Source organism: Salvia hispanica, chromosome 1 (genome assembly GCF_029641045.1).
Source record: "Salvia hispanica isolate PSC_SH4W2 chromosome 1, Shi_PSC_v1, whole genome shotgun sequence".
In the NCBI taxonomy this organism is placed as follows: Eukaryota; Viridiplantae; Streptophyta; class Magnoliopsida; order Lamiales; family Lamiaceae; genus Salvia; species Salvia hispanica.
The window spans coordinates 62,149,285-62,163,753 of NC_142692.1; the positions used below are offsets into that span (position 1 = coordinate 62,149,285).

The 14,469-nt window shown below is 35.9% G+C and overlaps 2 protein-coding genes across 3 annotated transcripts; one reads left to right on the plus strand and one right to left on the minus strand.

Annotated features, from left to right (window-relative positions):
• Positions 1-18: 18 nt before the first annotated feature.
• LOC125219189 (putative isoprenylcysteine alpha-carbonyl methylesterase ICMEL1) lies at positions 19-3,390 on the minus strand. Of its 2 annotated transcripts, none has more exons than XM_048121096.2 (11): positions 2,784-3,390; positions 2,445-2,521; positions 2,245-2,314; positions 2,082-2,162; positions 1,799-1,873; positions 1,473-1,574; positions 1,241-1,378; positions 1,032-1,097; positions 796-939; positions 575-665; positions 19-444 (listed from the first exon to the last, which is right to left on the minus strand). In XM_048121096.2, exons 1-11 carry the CDS (start codon positions 3,191-3,193, stop codon positions 283-285), a joined length of 1,416 nt encoding a protein of 471 aa, XP_047977053.1. In that variant the 5' UTR covers positions 3,194-3,390; the 3' UTR covers positions 19-282. The 2 variants fall into 2 exon arrangements, with proteins under 2 accessions (XP_047977053.1, XP_088924797.1); XM_089068671.1 differs by having other exon boundaries at positions 2,445-2,516; positions 2,784-2,983.
• Positions 3,391-9,891: 6,501 nt separating this feature from the next.
• On the plus strand, positions 9,892-13,709 carry LOC125223836 (phosphate transporter PHO1 homolog 1-like). The gene is made up of 13 exons (XM_048127132.1): positions 9,892-10,137; positions 10,224-10,527; positions 10,661-11,069; positions 11,164-11,212; positions 11,307-11,378; positions 11,599-11,728; positions 11,850-11,970; positions 12,058-12,307; positions 12,403-12,552; positions 12,641-12,793; positions 12,868-13,146; positions 13,249-13,385; positions 13,480-13,709. The coding sequence occupies exons 1-13, from the start codon at positions 9,913-9,915 to the stop codon at positions 13,568-13,570; spliced, it is 2,370 nt and encodes a 789-aa protein (XP_047983089.1). The 5' UTR covers positions 9,892-9,912; the 3' UTR covers positions 13,571-13,709.
• Positions 13,710-14,469: the final 760 nt, after the last annotated feature.

Consider the following 14,469-nt stretch of genomic DNA (forward strand, 5'->3'; position numbering starts at 1 on the left):
TTCCCAAGGAGACAAAAATAAAAACTAGAAATGGTTGCAAATAATTTTCAACAGCATTCCCAAATACACTGTTCTGATGACAAACAAACAACAAACAACAAACAACAAACAACAAAATTACCTAGATTCCCTTAATCAATAATGTTACACTGTAACAAATGCCACAAGAATATGCTAATGTTAGTCCATGACAGTTCACAGACATAGGTCTATCTATATACAAGGCTTCTAGCATAAAGAATAGGTTCAACTCCAGACCTATAAATTTGGTGAAATTAATAATCAGAATGGGCTGACACTGCGGGCTAATCGCAGCATGAACTCGGGTACAAGCCGCCTCTTTGGAGGTGCTGTGGTATCCCTTGCCAAAGCTTCGGGGTCTCCGGAATGAATCATGGCCACCAAATCTTCAAACATATCATCTCTGCCACCTCTCATAGGATCCTGATTTTTTTGCACAATAATCAATCCAACATGAACAAAAACCCCGATTAATAAATAGAGTAGATAGAAAATTTCACAGGCATAGGCTGCATTTTTTGTTTTCTCAGTAAACTTGTTAGCCTCATCATACCTGAAGGAACACATCTGTGTGCGTCTTGCCTTCGTACAAGATCGACTCAGCTTGCACTCCCAAGCCTCGGAGGGTCTCAGCGAAGCTTGTGCTGTTAAAATCAGCCAGCAAGTGGAGAAAATTGAGCAAAATCTTACTTGAGAGGGAAAGTTATCTTTTTTAAAGCGATGAAAGTACTTAATTTAGACAGTGAACTATAATCACGGAATTGATGATCAGACCTGGAAACGGAGGGGATGGAATAGTCTGCAGTTCCATGGAAAAGGATTGTAGGAGGTAACAGAGAAACAGCATTTCTGTTGTTAGGATCCTGAGCCATTACTTCTGGAGAATATTTTTTTAGTGATTCCTCCCCCTCCATTATGCTGAGGGAAAGAGAGAGGGAGAGAGTGAAAGAGTAAGATATTTTCTGTTAGATATTGATCACTCAGAGCAGAAAATGTGCAACTGTCCATACCTCAGGAAAATTGAGCGGTACAAACCTCGATTATGGAAATGATCTACAAGGTTCAACAAATTGTACCTGTCCATGAATGTTTAAGGAAGTTAAATTTTGTTAGACCATATCATACTTAGTCTTCGTAATAAGACGAATGTTAACAATAATCCAAGAAGTTCTCTAGCAATAAGCAATCTTCTGGAATGACAGTTTGTGTGCATGCTCACCCTCCAGATAAACCGAAATAGGCTTTGATCTGAGACACGCTCCATGAAGTCTTTTCGCCACTGGCCTCTTTGATTGCCTGCTCTAGTAGAGCACAAGCAGCAATGTGTGCACCGGCTGACTGTCCCATTACATATACTCTAACAAATAAATAAAACAACAATAGGATATTATGAGATATGTAAATGCAAAAGCTTATTAAAGAAAAATTAAGCAACAAAATAAGCAAAATACCTGTTAGGGTCCCCTCCATATTCAGCAATATTGTTGCATATAAATGAGATACCTTGAGCAGCATCTTTAACCATATCACCAATAGTTGCCTGAGGAAAGTTCCTGCAACACTCAGATTGAACTACTTTTGGTTTTTTCTCCTATAAAGATTGGCATTTTATTGCATGTCATTCGCAGTTCGAAGTTGCTGGAACTACTTCATGAATTCTGACAAATTGTAAAGCTTATTTCTCAAGTTTGCCAAAAATTAATGACACTTCCTAACAATCTACAACTGTCCAACTAAATTATATATCAAATAGTGATGGAACATATATTGATGCTACCTGTAATCTATGCAAGCAACCATAATATCTCTGTCTGATAACTGTTGTCCTAGAAGAGAACCCCACGCTTTATAGCTGCATCAACATTTACAGTTGTCAATAATTGTTCGTAAGAGGTCAAAAGATATCATGCTTGTACCTTTATGCTGCCTCTTTATGTGAGTATTTAAAAATTCTTTTTCTTTCAGAATTTTTTAGTTTAGAAATGTAAAATATTGCTCAAAAGAGTACTAGAACTAAACATTAATATGTTCTCGAAAGGAAATAAGCATAAAAAGCATACCCAATAATCCAGGCTCCACCAGTTACAAATGCAATGACTGGCTTTGGTCCATCACTATTTTTCGGTAAATACAGATCAAGCCTACACCAAACAAATTTAGTCATGTACGAAACTCAGAACAACATCAATAAGCTTCCTACCACTGATCTTAGTGAAAGCTCACCTATTTCTGCGAAGGTCGCCATAAAATATACCTCTACGTACTCTATCAGAGACGAAGTAATAATATCCCACTGCAGTAGATCAATAAGGCCATGTTTAAACAACATCCATGCTCTATAGAATGCCAAAGTCGAGGAAATCAGAGCATACTATAAACACGATTTTAGATAGTCTACATGGAATATATGTTGACACACAAACCTTGAAGAAATCCAGGAAAAAGAAGGAAAGAATAACAGCCAAGGGCAAGAAATCTGGTGATCAATCTGAAGCCTACCCTGAGAAAAACAAAATCTCAGAATTTGTTTGGAAGCTAAGCTCAAAATTATCCGTGATTGATTGAAAGAGAAGAAAAGGATACATCTATTTTTGGAAATTAGTATATAATCCCTAATTCCTTATACCTTTCCAATAATTACAGCATTCAAATCTTCATTTCAAGCACAACAATTCAAATTATGAAGCGGCAATCAACAGAAAATCGATGCTCAAAATCTACAATTCGCAACCTCAAAAACCTAATCAAATCAATATAATTACCCAATATATCGCAGCAACTGAAATCCAATTCGAGTAACCAGATATGTATCAGAGGCATCTCTCCCGGCGTCCTGGCGGAGAGAGCGGCAGCCGCCGCCCCCTTCCAGAGTCAAAAGGGAGTTATCACTGGCGGCGCGGCGGCGTCTCTTCTGGTGCTGATAGGAATTGGAAGTCGCCGCCTCCGTATAGCTGGAAGTCCTCGGAATGAGGGGGCTCCCTTCGTCCTTCTTCTTCTCCTCCTCCGGCGGCATCAAAATCCTCGACACCGCCGCCCCCAAATCGAGTTCCGATCCGATCAGCATTGCCGCGGAGGCTGCCAAAGACGACGCCGTGTCCGGTGCAGCCTTGATCATCCGAGAATATGGCGGCGCGCCGTTCGGGATTGATACGGGAAGCAGATGTGGCTTCATGATTATGCGTATATACGTATATCTATACGTAGAAAACAGGTTTGAGAAATTATACAGTTGGGATTGGCGAATCCCAACTAATTGTTTGAGGTTTGGGTAGTGATCATTGATCGGAAATGAATCGCAAATGCAGAGGTTACAGTTGTGAAGAGAAGAGATGAATGGATCGTAGTAGGAGTACAATTTTGAATTTCTGGGGAGGAATGGGGCGGGACCCACTGTTGTGGCTTCACGTGGCTTGTTTTGATAGGCTATGTTCGGTATCTTCGATGGAGTTATCAGATTTTTGTCCTTTCTAAATTTTTCTATATTCTTCTTTCGCTTATAAAACGCATTCCCCTTTTGTTGTTGACTACTTGTTGTCGTTTTGGATAATTTATGTTAGAGCATCCACATTGATGCCTAATCTCACACCCGAAGATCGGATTCAGGCATTATCGGGCATTTATTCGGGTATTATCGGACATCCATTGCACACGTCGGACGCGTCCGAGGACGACCGAACGTTCAGTCGCGACCGATCTCTCGTTCGATCCATCCGTCATGAGATTGGGCAACGCCCGAGCCGGATCTCGGAATTTTTTTTAAAAAAAAATTCGATTTTTGTATAATATAATCCTTCACACTAAATGAGCAAGTTTTGCATTACTTGAGTAAACCTTTTATAGATATGTTTTTTAACTCCAATTTTCATTATGACTTTGATGTGGGATAAATGGTACTCCCTCCGTTCCCTCATAGTTGAGGCGGAACTTTTCGGTACGGAGTTTAAGAAATGAATGTTGAGTGTGTTAAATAAATAGATAAAAAAGTAAGAAAGAGAAAAAGGTAGAGAGAATAAAGTAAAAAATGAATAAATTAGATAGAATAAAGTAAGAGAGGGTAAAGTAAGAAAGAGGAAAAAGTTACTATAAATGGAAATGACTCAACTATGAGGGAACTTCCTGAAATGGAAAAATGACTCAACTATGAAGGAACAGAGGGAGTAGTTTTATAGATAGATTTTCAACTCCAAATTTCTTTGTAATTTCGATGTGGGACAATTAGTTTTACACTTAAAAGAGAGTTTTTTGTTGCTTTATGTAAAAATTTGTTTAATTTCAATACATAATCTATGTTTAGCCTAATGGTAAATATATCTTGGAAAATTATAGAAGTTGTGTGTTCAAGCCCCAAACTCAACATATTTTTATTTATTTATTTTGACCTTTATTATACTTTTCTCATTTTATTCGATTAATGTAAGTGTTTATTTTGACCTTTATTATACTTTTCTCTTTTTATTTGATTAATGTAAGTTTTTTATTTAAATTTATTGTGTTCTATAATAGTGTATTTATATTTTGCTATTTTTTATTTGATTAAAATTAAATATGAAATTTATAAAAAAAAAATTTAAAATTAAGTAATGCATTATTTTCATTTAATTTAATATTTAATTTTTCTATTTGTAATATGTCAAAACATAAAAAAAATAATATTACATTTGAAATGAAAAATGCATAAGAGATAGGGCATCCACTAAGATTCCACCATTGCAGAAAGATAGAGCATGCTGATGTGGCAACCACTAGGGCTTTTACTAGAACATCCATTATGGATGCTCTTATGATCATTAGAAATACGAAAAAAAAAAAAACACAAACCGAAGTATTAGTAAAGAAACCAACTAGTATAAGTCAAATTGAGAAAAAAAATTCTGTTTACAAAACAAATTAGGTATCGGCTAGTGATTTTTGCCTTTAGGTAGATGTACTGTTCTCAAAAATAAAATGATTTCTTTCCAGCATATAGAAAATTAAAACTCCTAGGCATTAGATGCATGAATGACTAAAGATAAATTTTAAGAAAGATAATCCAATAATGTATTGAAATATGTGATGGTAGTTAGGCCAATTAAAATGCCAAAAGATTTCAGCCTTAATTTGCAAATCTGATTGAGTAGAATTATATGGACTTGTAATCAAGTATATGTAATGGTAGTTAGGCCAATTAAAATGCCAAAAGATTTCAGCCTTAATTTGCAAATTTGATCGAGTAGAATTAGTCGGATTTCGCCAAAGGCAGATTCGGTACACATGTGGTCAAATAAAAAAAATGCCAAAAGCTTTAGTAACCAAAAGGGCAATAATCATGCTATCAATTGTTATCAGCAAGTTCTATTAAAGCAACACAGAAACAATTTCAAAACAGCAGAGTCTGAATAGAGGTTAGATATGGTAAAATGTTGAAGAAAAAAATTGTTTAAAGAATATATTCAAGTTAGGACAAAAACAGATTTTTTTAATTCACAAAACAATATCCTTTTTATGTGTGCAAACAATCTATTATTTGAGGCAAGAATGAGACCTATTCACCTCCAAGATATAATGAGTCGAGGAAAACTAATTAGTGTCGACTCGACTCGAGTAAGTCAAAACTCAATACTCCGTTATAAATTATAGAGTACTATGACTATATTTATTGCCTATGCCTAATACACAGTATTTTTTTATATGTGCGACCATAACCACATGTTAAAGACCTCTACAAATCAGTAATCGCAATACAATAGTATTACTTTATCTGCCTAGCACATGGTCCTTTTTAAAGATATATTAATAATTAGAGTGAGTTAGTGTGTGAATCGATTAAACCATAAACACTAGTATATTAGTAATTTCCACATGCAGCCATGTTTGAATGCACACTTGTTTGGATTTAGAAATAATTGGGCCAAGACAATTTTTAAGTGGGCCACTTTTAGTATAGCATTGCGCTTAGCCAAATTACTATTATTCAGGCCAGAAGTCTGTTACTACATCATAATCAATTTACTCAGCTTTGCCAAAATAAAAGTAGCTGTCCTCTAAGTCTCTTGATTAGTTATGTCTTGTGAAAACCTTGTTGTCAAATTACATTTCATTTTTATGCTTGATGCATACCACCAAGAGGTTCACCATGAGACAATTTTTGACCAAATACCAAGATTTATTTAGCAATTTATCCTAAAATATAGTACTCTTATGTGACATTTATACATATTGAATTTATTGTTTGATTGGATGGTTTAAAATTCTCTACCAAACTGTAATTTCTAATATAGTTAACTTTCTGTATTATGAGTGAAAGGGTATATTATATGCTTGTGTAGTATATATACAACAAAACTGTTGTTTTATCAAGAGCTTTGCCGTATGAAGCAAACAAAATATACGACCATTGTAGATATCTATCAAATCATAGCATTTTATGTTTGTAAAATACTGATTTGAGTTAAACCAACGACAATCTAATTTGAAAAGTTACATAATTTCCAAGAATCTTAATAGAATAGTTAAAGAAGTATATGCTCTAATTGGATCCAAAATCCAAGGAATTAGGCATGATAAAAGAATAAAGATGCTCCTAATCCATTTTAAGATGAGTTGCTTCTGGTATTAAAGTGGGATATTCTCAAATGAAATAAACATTTGCGATTAATAATAACATAGGTAATAGATTTGCATATATGGAACCTCAATCTAGAATCCTATGCTCTTTATCAGATCAGAATTATAGCAATTATATTAAAAGCTTGATGAATACACAATCTTCATTTTGACATTATCATGACTTCAAAAGAGTATATAACATGGCATCGTGGGACAAAAATTCGAATAAATAGTTAATAACCAAACTTCAGGCGAATATACATATTAGTGGATTTTAGGATAATTGGGAATTGTTTTATGAAATGTAGGAAAAGGGGTGTATTCAAATTAATGTGTAAAAATATGTGAAAAAGGAAAATTAATCTCATCCATTGATTAGGTGTGATCTGATGGTTGATATGGAAGCCACGTGGAATTTAAAAATTAATAAAATAATCGAAAAGGGTAAAAATGGTAAAGCACAATTATACATGATTTCGATACATGATGTAGTTATATTTGTACATTATGTTCTATTAGTACATGATGTTAATGTATGAAAATTGTATTTTAATGTACAGGTCTCAAGCTTTAATGTACAACATACCCATGATAATGTACCAGGGTATGAATTCGTGGATGGAAGCTATACTATATAACATCTACGAAATTCACAAATGCATACTCCGACGGAAAGTGATGTACGAAATATCAGTGATAGTGCATGATATACCCATGATAATGTACGATATACCAATGATAATGTACCGATGTATGAATTCGCAGATGGAAGCTATACTATATAGCATCCACAAATTCACAAATGCATACCCCGACGGCGAGTGATGTACGAAATACCAGTGATAATACACGATATAACCATGATAATGCACTATATACCCATGATAATGTACCGGGGTATGAATTCACGGTCACGATATACCCATGATAATGTACCGGGGTATGAATTCACGGATGGAAGCTATACTATATAGCATCCACAAATTCATAAATTCATACCCCGACGGAAAGTGATGTACGAAATACCAGTGATAATGTACGATATACCAATGATAATGTACAATATACCCATGATAATGTACCAGGGTATGAATTCGCGGATGGAAGTTATACTATATAGCATCTACAAATTCACAAATCCATACCCCGTCGGAGAGTGATGTATGAAATACCAGTGATAATGCACGATATACCAATGATAATGTACGATATACCCATGATAATGTAGCATCGTATTACACATCGGGCCCAAAGTTAACATCATTCACCAAGGGTTTAGTAGTCCATGGGGCTAGGGTGTAGTACCATCATATTAACATAACGTTCACTAACCGGTGGAAGTTAGATCCAGTCCCCTAGGGTTAACTCATTCATAGGGCTAGGGTATAGTATCCACAAGATTACCCTAGTGAACGTTGTGTTACTGAGTCGGTACTACACCCTAACCTCATGGATTACTAAACCCTTGGGGAATGGATATAACTTTCGTCACTTAGTAAAAAAATTATAATCTACATTACGTAGAAGGGGCATATACATTAAAACACATTAATGTACATTATTAACACATTAATATACAAATTAAGTTAATGTACTAACCCATATAAATGATGTAACAATAATATACCCAAATTGCCCTTTAATGTACGAAATTGGTATAATAATGTACGGCGATGCTTTTAATCAAAGCCATTAGATTAATAGATCCAAGGGCTTATATTAATCCTATGTTTTATACTAGGGGGTGATAAGGAGGGTAATGCACCCCTGTAGGAAAATGTATAAGGGGATAACTAATAAGCCAAATTAAGTTCTTCTTTTTCAAAATTTTTGTTATTCTATTTATGGGAATATTCGATTTCGTTTTATTACTATTGATAGTCTTTAAAAATAACTTTGACGAAATTGTTGAATTCAAGGGTTGGAGCTGTTAATTTCATATCAAATCTTCAATAAAATCAGAGCAAGGTTGCCTTTTTACTTTGTGTAAGCACCTTTACTTAGGAATCGAAATTGCGTCAGACTATCTAAGAATTGCCAAACCGCCCAAAAAAATTTGGAAAATTATAATATGAATTTTCAACAAAAGTTGAAAGAAAATGTGTTGTAGCTGTAATATAATAGAAATCTGATATTACAGTTAAACTAATACAAATCGAATGTATCAAATGATATGATGACATGATTCGATTCGATGCCCTCGTGATAAAATAATCCAATCTGTTTAAGTAAAACATGGCAAAATTTGAAGATGGGAAAATGAATCTATGCACTGAGCTAGAAAAATGTTCTTTCGCTAGAATTTCAAGAATTGTGCTGGTTTTATACCCATGTCAAATGTTCTATTTTTCCTTTGAAAATACTAATTCAACTAAAGTATGATATAATTCCCCAAAAAGCGTGGTTCGATTATATTGGAAACTTCCTTAACAGCATCCACTAAAGCAACCGTAATCATTTTATTATTTTTATATTAAAAAACATATATTCCTAATTCCCTATTTGAAACTACAACTTGTGTTGGTCCATTTCATCATGCCAACAAGTACAACATGAATGATTTTATGAAATTTCATGCAAAAACAAGGAGCTTTGTTACATAATCAAAATATAATTATGGAAAGGAATTGAACAATACAACTTACAACTTTCACCACCAATAATCACTAGTTGTAATAGCATGAGCATCTCACTCAATATACTATTCACAACTGATTTTGGACTTAACACAAAAAATATACTACACTCTACCAACAACCACCATTTCTTGTTGCTCCTAACTTAATTTTAAGTATCAAAATTTGAACTTTTCAAAGTTGGGAGAATTCGAATTACTACACCTTTTTTGTCCTCAAATCTAGTGGATTTTCTGGCTGCTCTAATTATAGCCAGCTCTTTATATGATTAGCGAAACCACCTCTTGATTTTCATGACCAGAAAGCACAAAAAACGAACTTTCTCAACAAACCAACTCATCCCATGCAAAAATGGACTAAAACACACACACACATTTTCACACAATCTTTGCAACAACCTTTTCAAAGCAGGCACAACAGCAGCATGCTGTTCGAGCGCTGCAACACCTTATCACAAGACGATTCTCCGGTGAGATCAGACCATTCGTTATACCCTTCCAAGTGGGACGAGCATAGGATAAAAACACGTGTATCGGATAGAAACAGAATGTGCTGTCTCCATGGCCATGAATAAAGATTCCTTTTTTTCCTCTCCATATATAATGGGATCTCAGACCCTTCCACTACTTCACTCACTAGTTGAAACAGCATAGGCCTGCATTGTCCAAAAATGGTGAAGTTCTCAAAGCAGTTTGAGGGGCAGTTGGTTCCTGAATGGAAAGAAGCCTTTGTGGATTACTGGCATCTAAAGAAGGCTGTCAAGAAAATACAAATTTTCTATAACCAAAACACCAACAGCAAGAAACACAACACTTCCTTTTCTAATCTCATCATATCTTCTTTGAGAAGGCATACTTTTCTTGACAGCAAGCAGAGAGAGCCAAGGGTCATTCAAGTACTTTTCCTGTGCCTTCTTGATCTCAGAGTTGATATTTTGATTCATTTCGAAGCTTTTTATCTGATAAATCACTGTGTTTTTAGGTACACCGCAAGCTTGCAGGCTCGGCTAGTAAGACAGACGTGTACGAGACTGAGCTGCTGGAGCAGGTTGCTGACACGGATGCTGCAGTCGACTTCTTTGCTTGTTTGGATCTCCAACTCAACAAAGTGAACCAGTTTTACAGAGCAAAGGAGAAGGAGTTTCTCGAGAGGGGTGAGTCGTTGTTGAAGCAAATGGAGATTCTCACTGAGCTTAAGGCCGCTGTGAAGAAGCACCAACGGGCTAAAGGGCCTTCCGCTCAGGACTTGAAGGAGGAGGAGTCAATTTCAGGCACTATATCATGTGGTATGCACCAGATTTTCCTCTGCCTTTTGCATTATATATGCATATAATTGCATTTTCTCATTCATTAGTTCTAGTGATTTAGTCATGATTGTAAACAATATCTTGATTTTTGTTTCTATCTGTTTGGTAATAGATGATGAGTGCATGAAGTATGCTGCAACTACCGAGCCGGGGTTGGAGAATATAACCGGTGAGTTTGACAAAGATGATGTGAAATCTTCTGAATCTCCCAAGTCTGGTGAACTTGAAAGATCAATGAGAATGAAGCAAGGGGACGGGAAACTCAAGTCCGTCTCCAACTGCGTGATCAACTGCCAAGGGAAGAACTTGAGAATCTGCATTCCTGTTACGAATCCAGCCCGTACATTCTCAGCTATCAGCTACTTGTTGTGGGATGATTTGGTGAACCAGTCGTCAAAGAAAAGTGGTCCGGAGAGAAACAAGCTGCATATCAACAAGAAAAAGCTTCATCATGCAGAAAAGATGATTAGGGGCGCCTTCGTTGAGCTCTACAAAGGATTAGGCTACCTCAAAACTTATAGGTGTGTTTTTAATCCTCTGCAAGTTTCTACCTTGCTATAACTTATAGCTTCTTATGCTCTTAGAAACTGAATTATGTTCCTTAAATTGATTCAGGAACTTGAACATGCTAGCATTTGTGAAGATTTTGAAGAAATTCGACAAAGTAAGTAATACGCGGCCAATCTTCATCTTTTTTATCTCTTATTTGTTGGGATGCTCTCATCTTGACAGAAGACAGTTCCATGTTGCTTTCTCAGGTGACAAACAAACAAGTCCTTCCCATTTACTTAAGAGTGGTGGAGGGCTCCTTCTTCAACAGTTCAGACAAGGTGATCCACACGCCTAAAAAGTTGCATTCTTTTTTTTTTTGTAGGAGTGTGTAAAATAATGAAGGAGAGCAATAGTCTAGCAATAATAAACATTGTAATTGGAGGATGATTGGATGTGGGGTCTGTGGCTTTTCTTCTGTAGGTTGCAATTGCATAGATTTCCAATCATGGATCATAGATTTTCTTGTCTCAGACTATAGAAATTTCATTACTGTTACAGGCACTGAAATTAGCAGATGAGGTTGAGGAGCTTTTTGTCAAGCATTTTGCTGAAGAGGATAAAAGGAAGGCCATGAAATATCTTAGGCCGACTCAGCGTACAGAATCGCACACTGTCACGTTTTTTATTGGTGATTTTCCTACAATGGATCAAGCTTCCAAAATTTGTGTCCCATAAATAAATAATATTTCAAAATAAAGTTCAAAATAAAGGAGAGACTGATCCCTTGTTTTTGTCTTATCAACGGTCAGGATTGTTCGCTGGGGGCTTCGTAGCACTCTTTGTAGGATATGTTATCATGGCTCATATTACAGGAATGTATAGATCTAAGTCAGACACGGTGTACATGGAAACAGTCTATCCCGTGCTCAGGCAAGTGCACGCCTCGTTTCTGCAGATTGCATCTCAGGTTTGAGACCATTATGTCTGACAAGCAATTTTTTGGTTCCAATTTTGCAGCATATTCGGTATGCTGTTTCTGCACCTCTTCCTGTTCGGATGCAACATTTTTGTATGGAGAAAGACGCGTATAAACTACAGCTTCATCTTCGAACTCTGCCCCACAAAGGAGCTCAAGTACAGAGATGTGTTCCTGATTTGCACCTCATCGATGGCCGCTGTAGTTGGAGTCTTGTTTGTCCATTTATCACTCGTGGCAAAGGGATACTCCTACGCTCAAGTCCAAGCCATCCCCGGCCTTCTCCTGCTGGTAGATTTCGACTGCATAACAACATCCTAAAACAAAAATAAGATCATTTTTCTAGCATGAGTGTTTAAGTTGTTAACTAATCACTTCTCTTGCAGGCTTTCATTATAGTCCTGATCTGTCCGTTCAACGTGATATACAAGTCAAGTCGCTACCGTTTGCTCTCTGTGATAAGAAACATCGCGTTATCGCCTCTTTATAAGGTCTTGATGCTAGATTTCTTCATGGCTGATCAACTTTGTAGCCAGGTAAACAGTTTAGCTCATTCAGCAATGCAGATGAGTTAATCTTGAAATTTTCGACAGCTAATTCGTCTGTTTTCTTCTTGTGGATCAGGTCCCGACACTCAGAAACATTGAGTACATAGCATGTTACTACATAACCGGGAGCTACAAAACTCAAGACTACAACTACTGCACTAGCACAACATACTACAAAGACTTGGCTTATGCAGTTTCTTTCCTGCCTTATTACTGTAGAGCCCTGCAGGTCTTATGATCATTCTTATCAGTTGAATAATTGAATCTTTTCGAAATTCTTACTAACGCCTAAACGACGTGCAGTGTGCCCGACGTTGGTTTGATGAGGGGCACAAGAGCCATCTTGTCAACCTAGGCAAATATGTGTCTGCAATGCTGGCTGCAGGAGCCAAAATGGCGTACGAGAAGGAGAAGACAGCCGGATGGCTCTGCCTCGTTGTGATCATGTCCAGCGCTGCAACCGTGTATCAGCTGTACTGGGACTTTGTCAAGGACTGGGGCCTCCTCCAGTTCAACTCCAAGAATCCGTGGCTGAGAGATGAGCTCGTGCTTCGCCACAAGTTCATTTACTATTTCTCTTTGGTTAGTACACAATCATCTACTGTTATCTTCAAAATGGGATGTAAAGTTTCCTAATGAATTTCCAAATTGCCATGATTGAGAAGGATATCTTGAGTGGTGCAGGGGTTGAACCTAGTGCTCAGGCTAGCTTGGCTGCAGACTGTTTTTCACTACAACTTTGAAAAGGTTGATTACAGAGTTACCATGTTGTTCTTAGCAGCACTTGAAGTTGTAAGAAGAGGGCAATGGAACTTTTACAGGTGAAAAAGAAGATTCAAGATTTTGATGGTGAATGAGTTGACATCTTGTTAGAGACTAAATTTTTATTTTTTGACATTTTGGTTTGTTGATTAGGTTGGAGAATGAGCATCTGAATAATGCAGGCAAATTTAGAGCTGTGAAGATAGTGCCACTGCCTTTTCATGAGGTGGATGATCAAGATTGAGGTAGAAGAAATTATGGTAGATACAATGATAGTGCCCTTTTGTACAAGTTGATGCTGAAGCAGTCAACATTTTTTCTATACAAATAAATACTGTACATACTTGTGTATATATAAAAAAAGTACTTCCCATTGATCATTACTGGATACTTTGTTTAAAGTGAAAGCAATCACGCTCAATGAAGCTCACGAATAAAGAATTCAGATCAATGTAGTTAATATGCATTAATTTTATAAATAGTAGTGCTAGTAAACTATATTGTTTGTATCAAACTGGTCAAGAAAAATTAGATTTATGTAAATTTATATAATTTTTTATTATTTACATAATTTAAATTTTGTTCAATTTTAATTAGTAATTTTTTATTTCCTTTAACAAATTAAATGTCAAATACTAATATATACTCCCTTCGTCTCATTCAAGATGATCATCTTTGTCTTTTTGTTTGTCTCAATCAAGATGATCACTTTCCAATTTTGGAAATAACCTCATCTCTCCTCATTAAAATATTCAATTACTTTTTTTTACCATAAATGATAAGTAGACCACACATTTCACCAACTAATTCTACTAACATTTTATTATAAAATTAATATATATAAGTGGGACTCATAATCCACTAACTAATTCAACCCATTTTTATTTATATTTGTTAAAACACGTGCCCACACTAAATGTGACACTTAACGTGGAACCAAGGTAGTATTTCTCACAACGATTCAAATAAGATGTTTGCACCAAGAACTTATTTTATGTGAACAAACATAAAACGTTTATGATATTTTAAATTACTTTTTAAGTTTGTGACAAATTTGATAAAACTCCACATCTTAGAGCATCCGCAATGGTGCGGATGTCCGGCGGACAATCATAATAAAAATCATAAAACGTTTATTATATT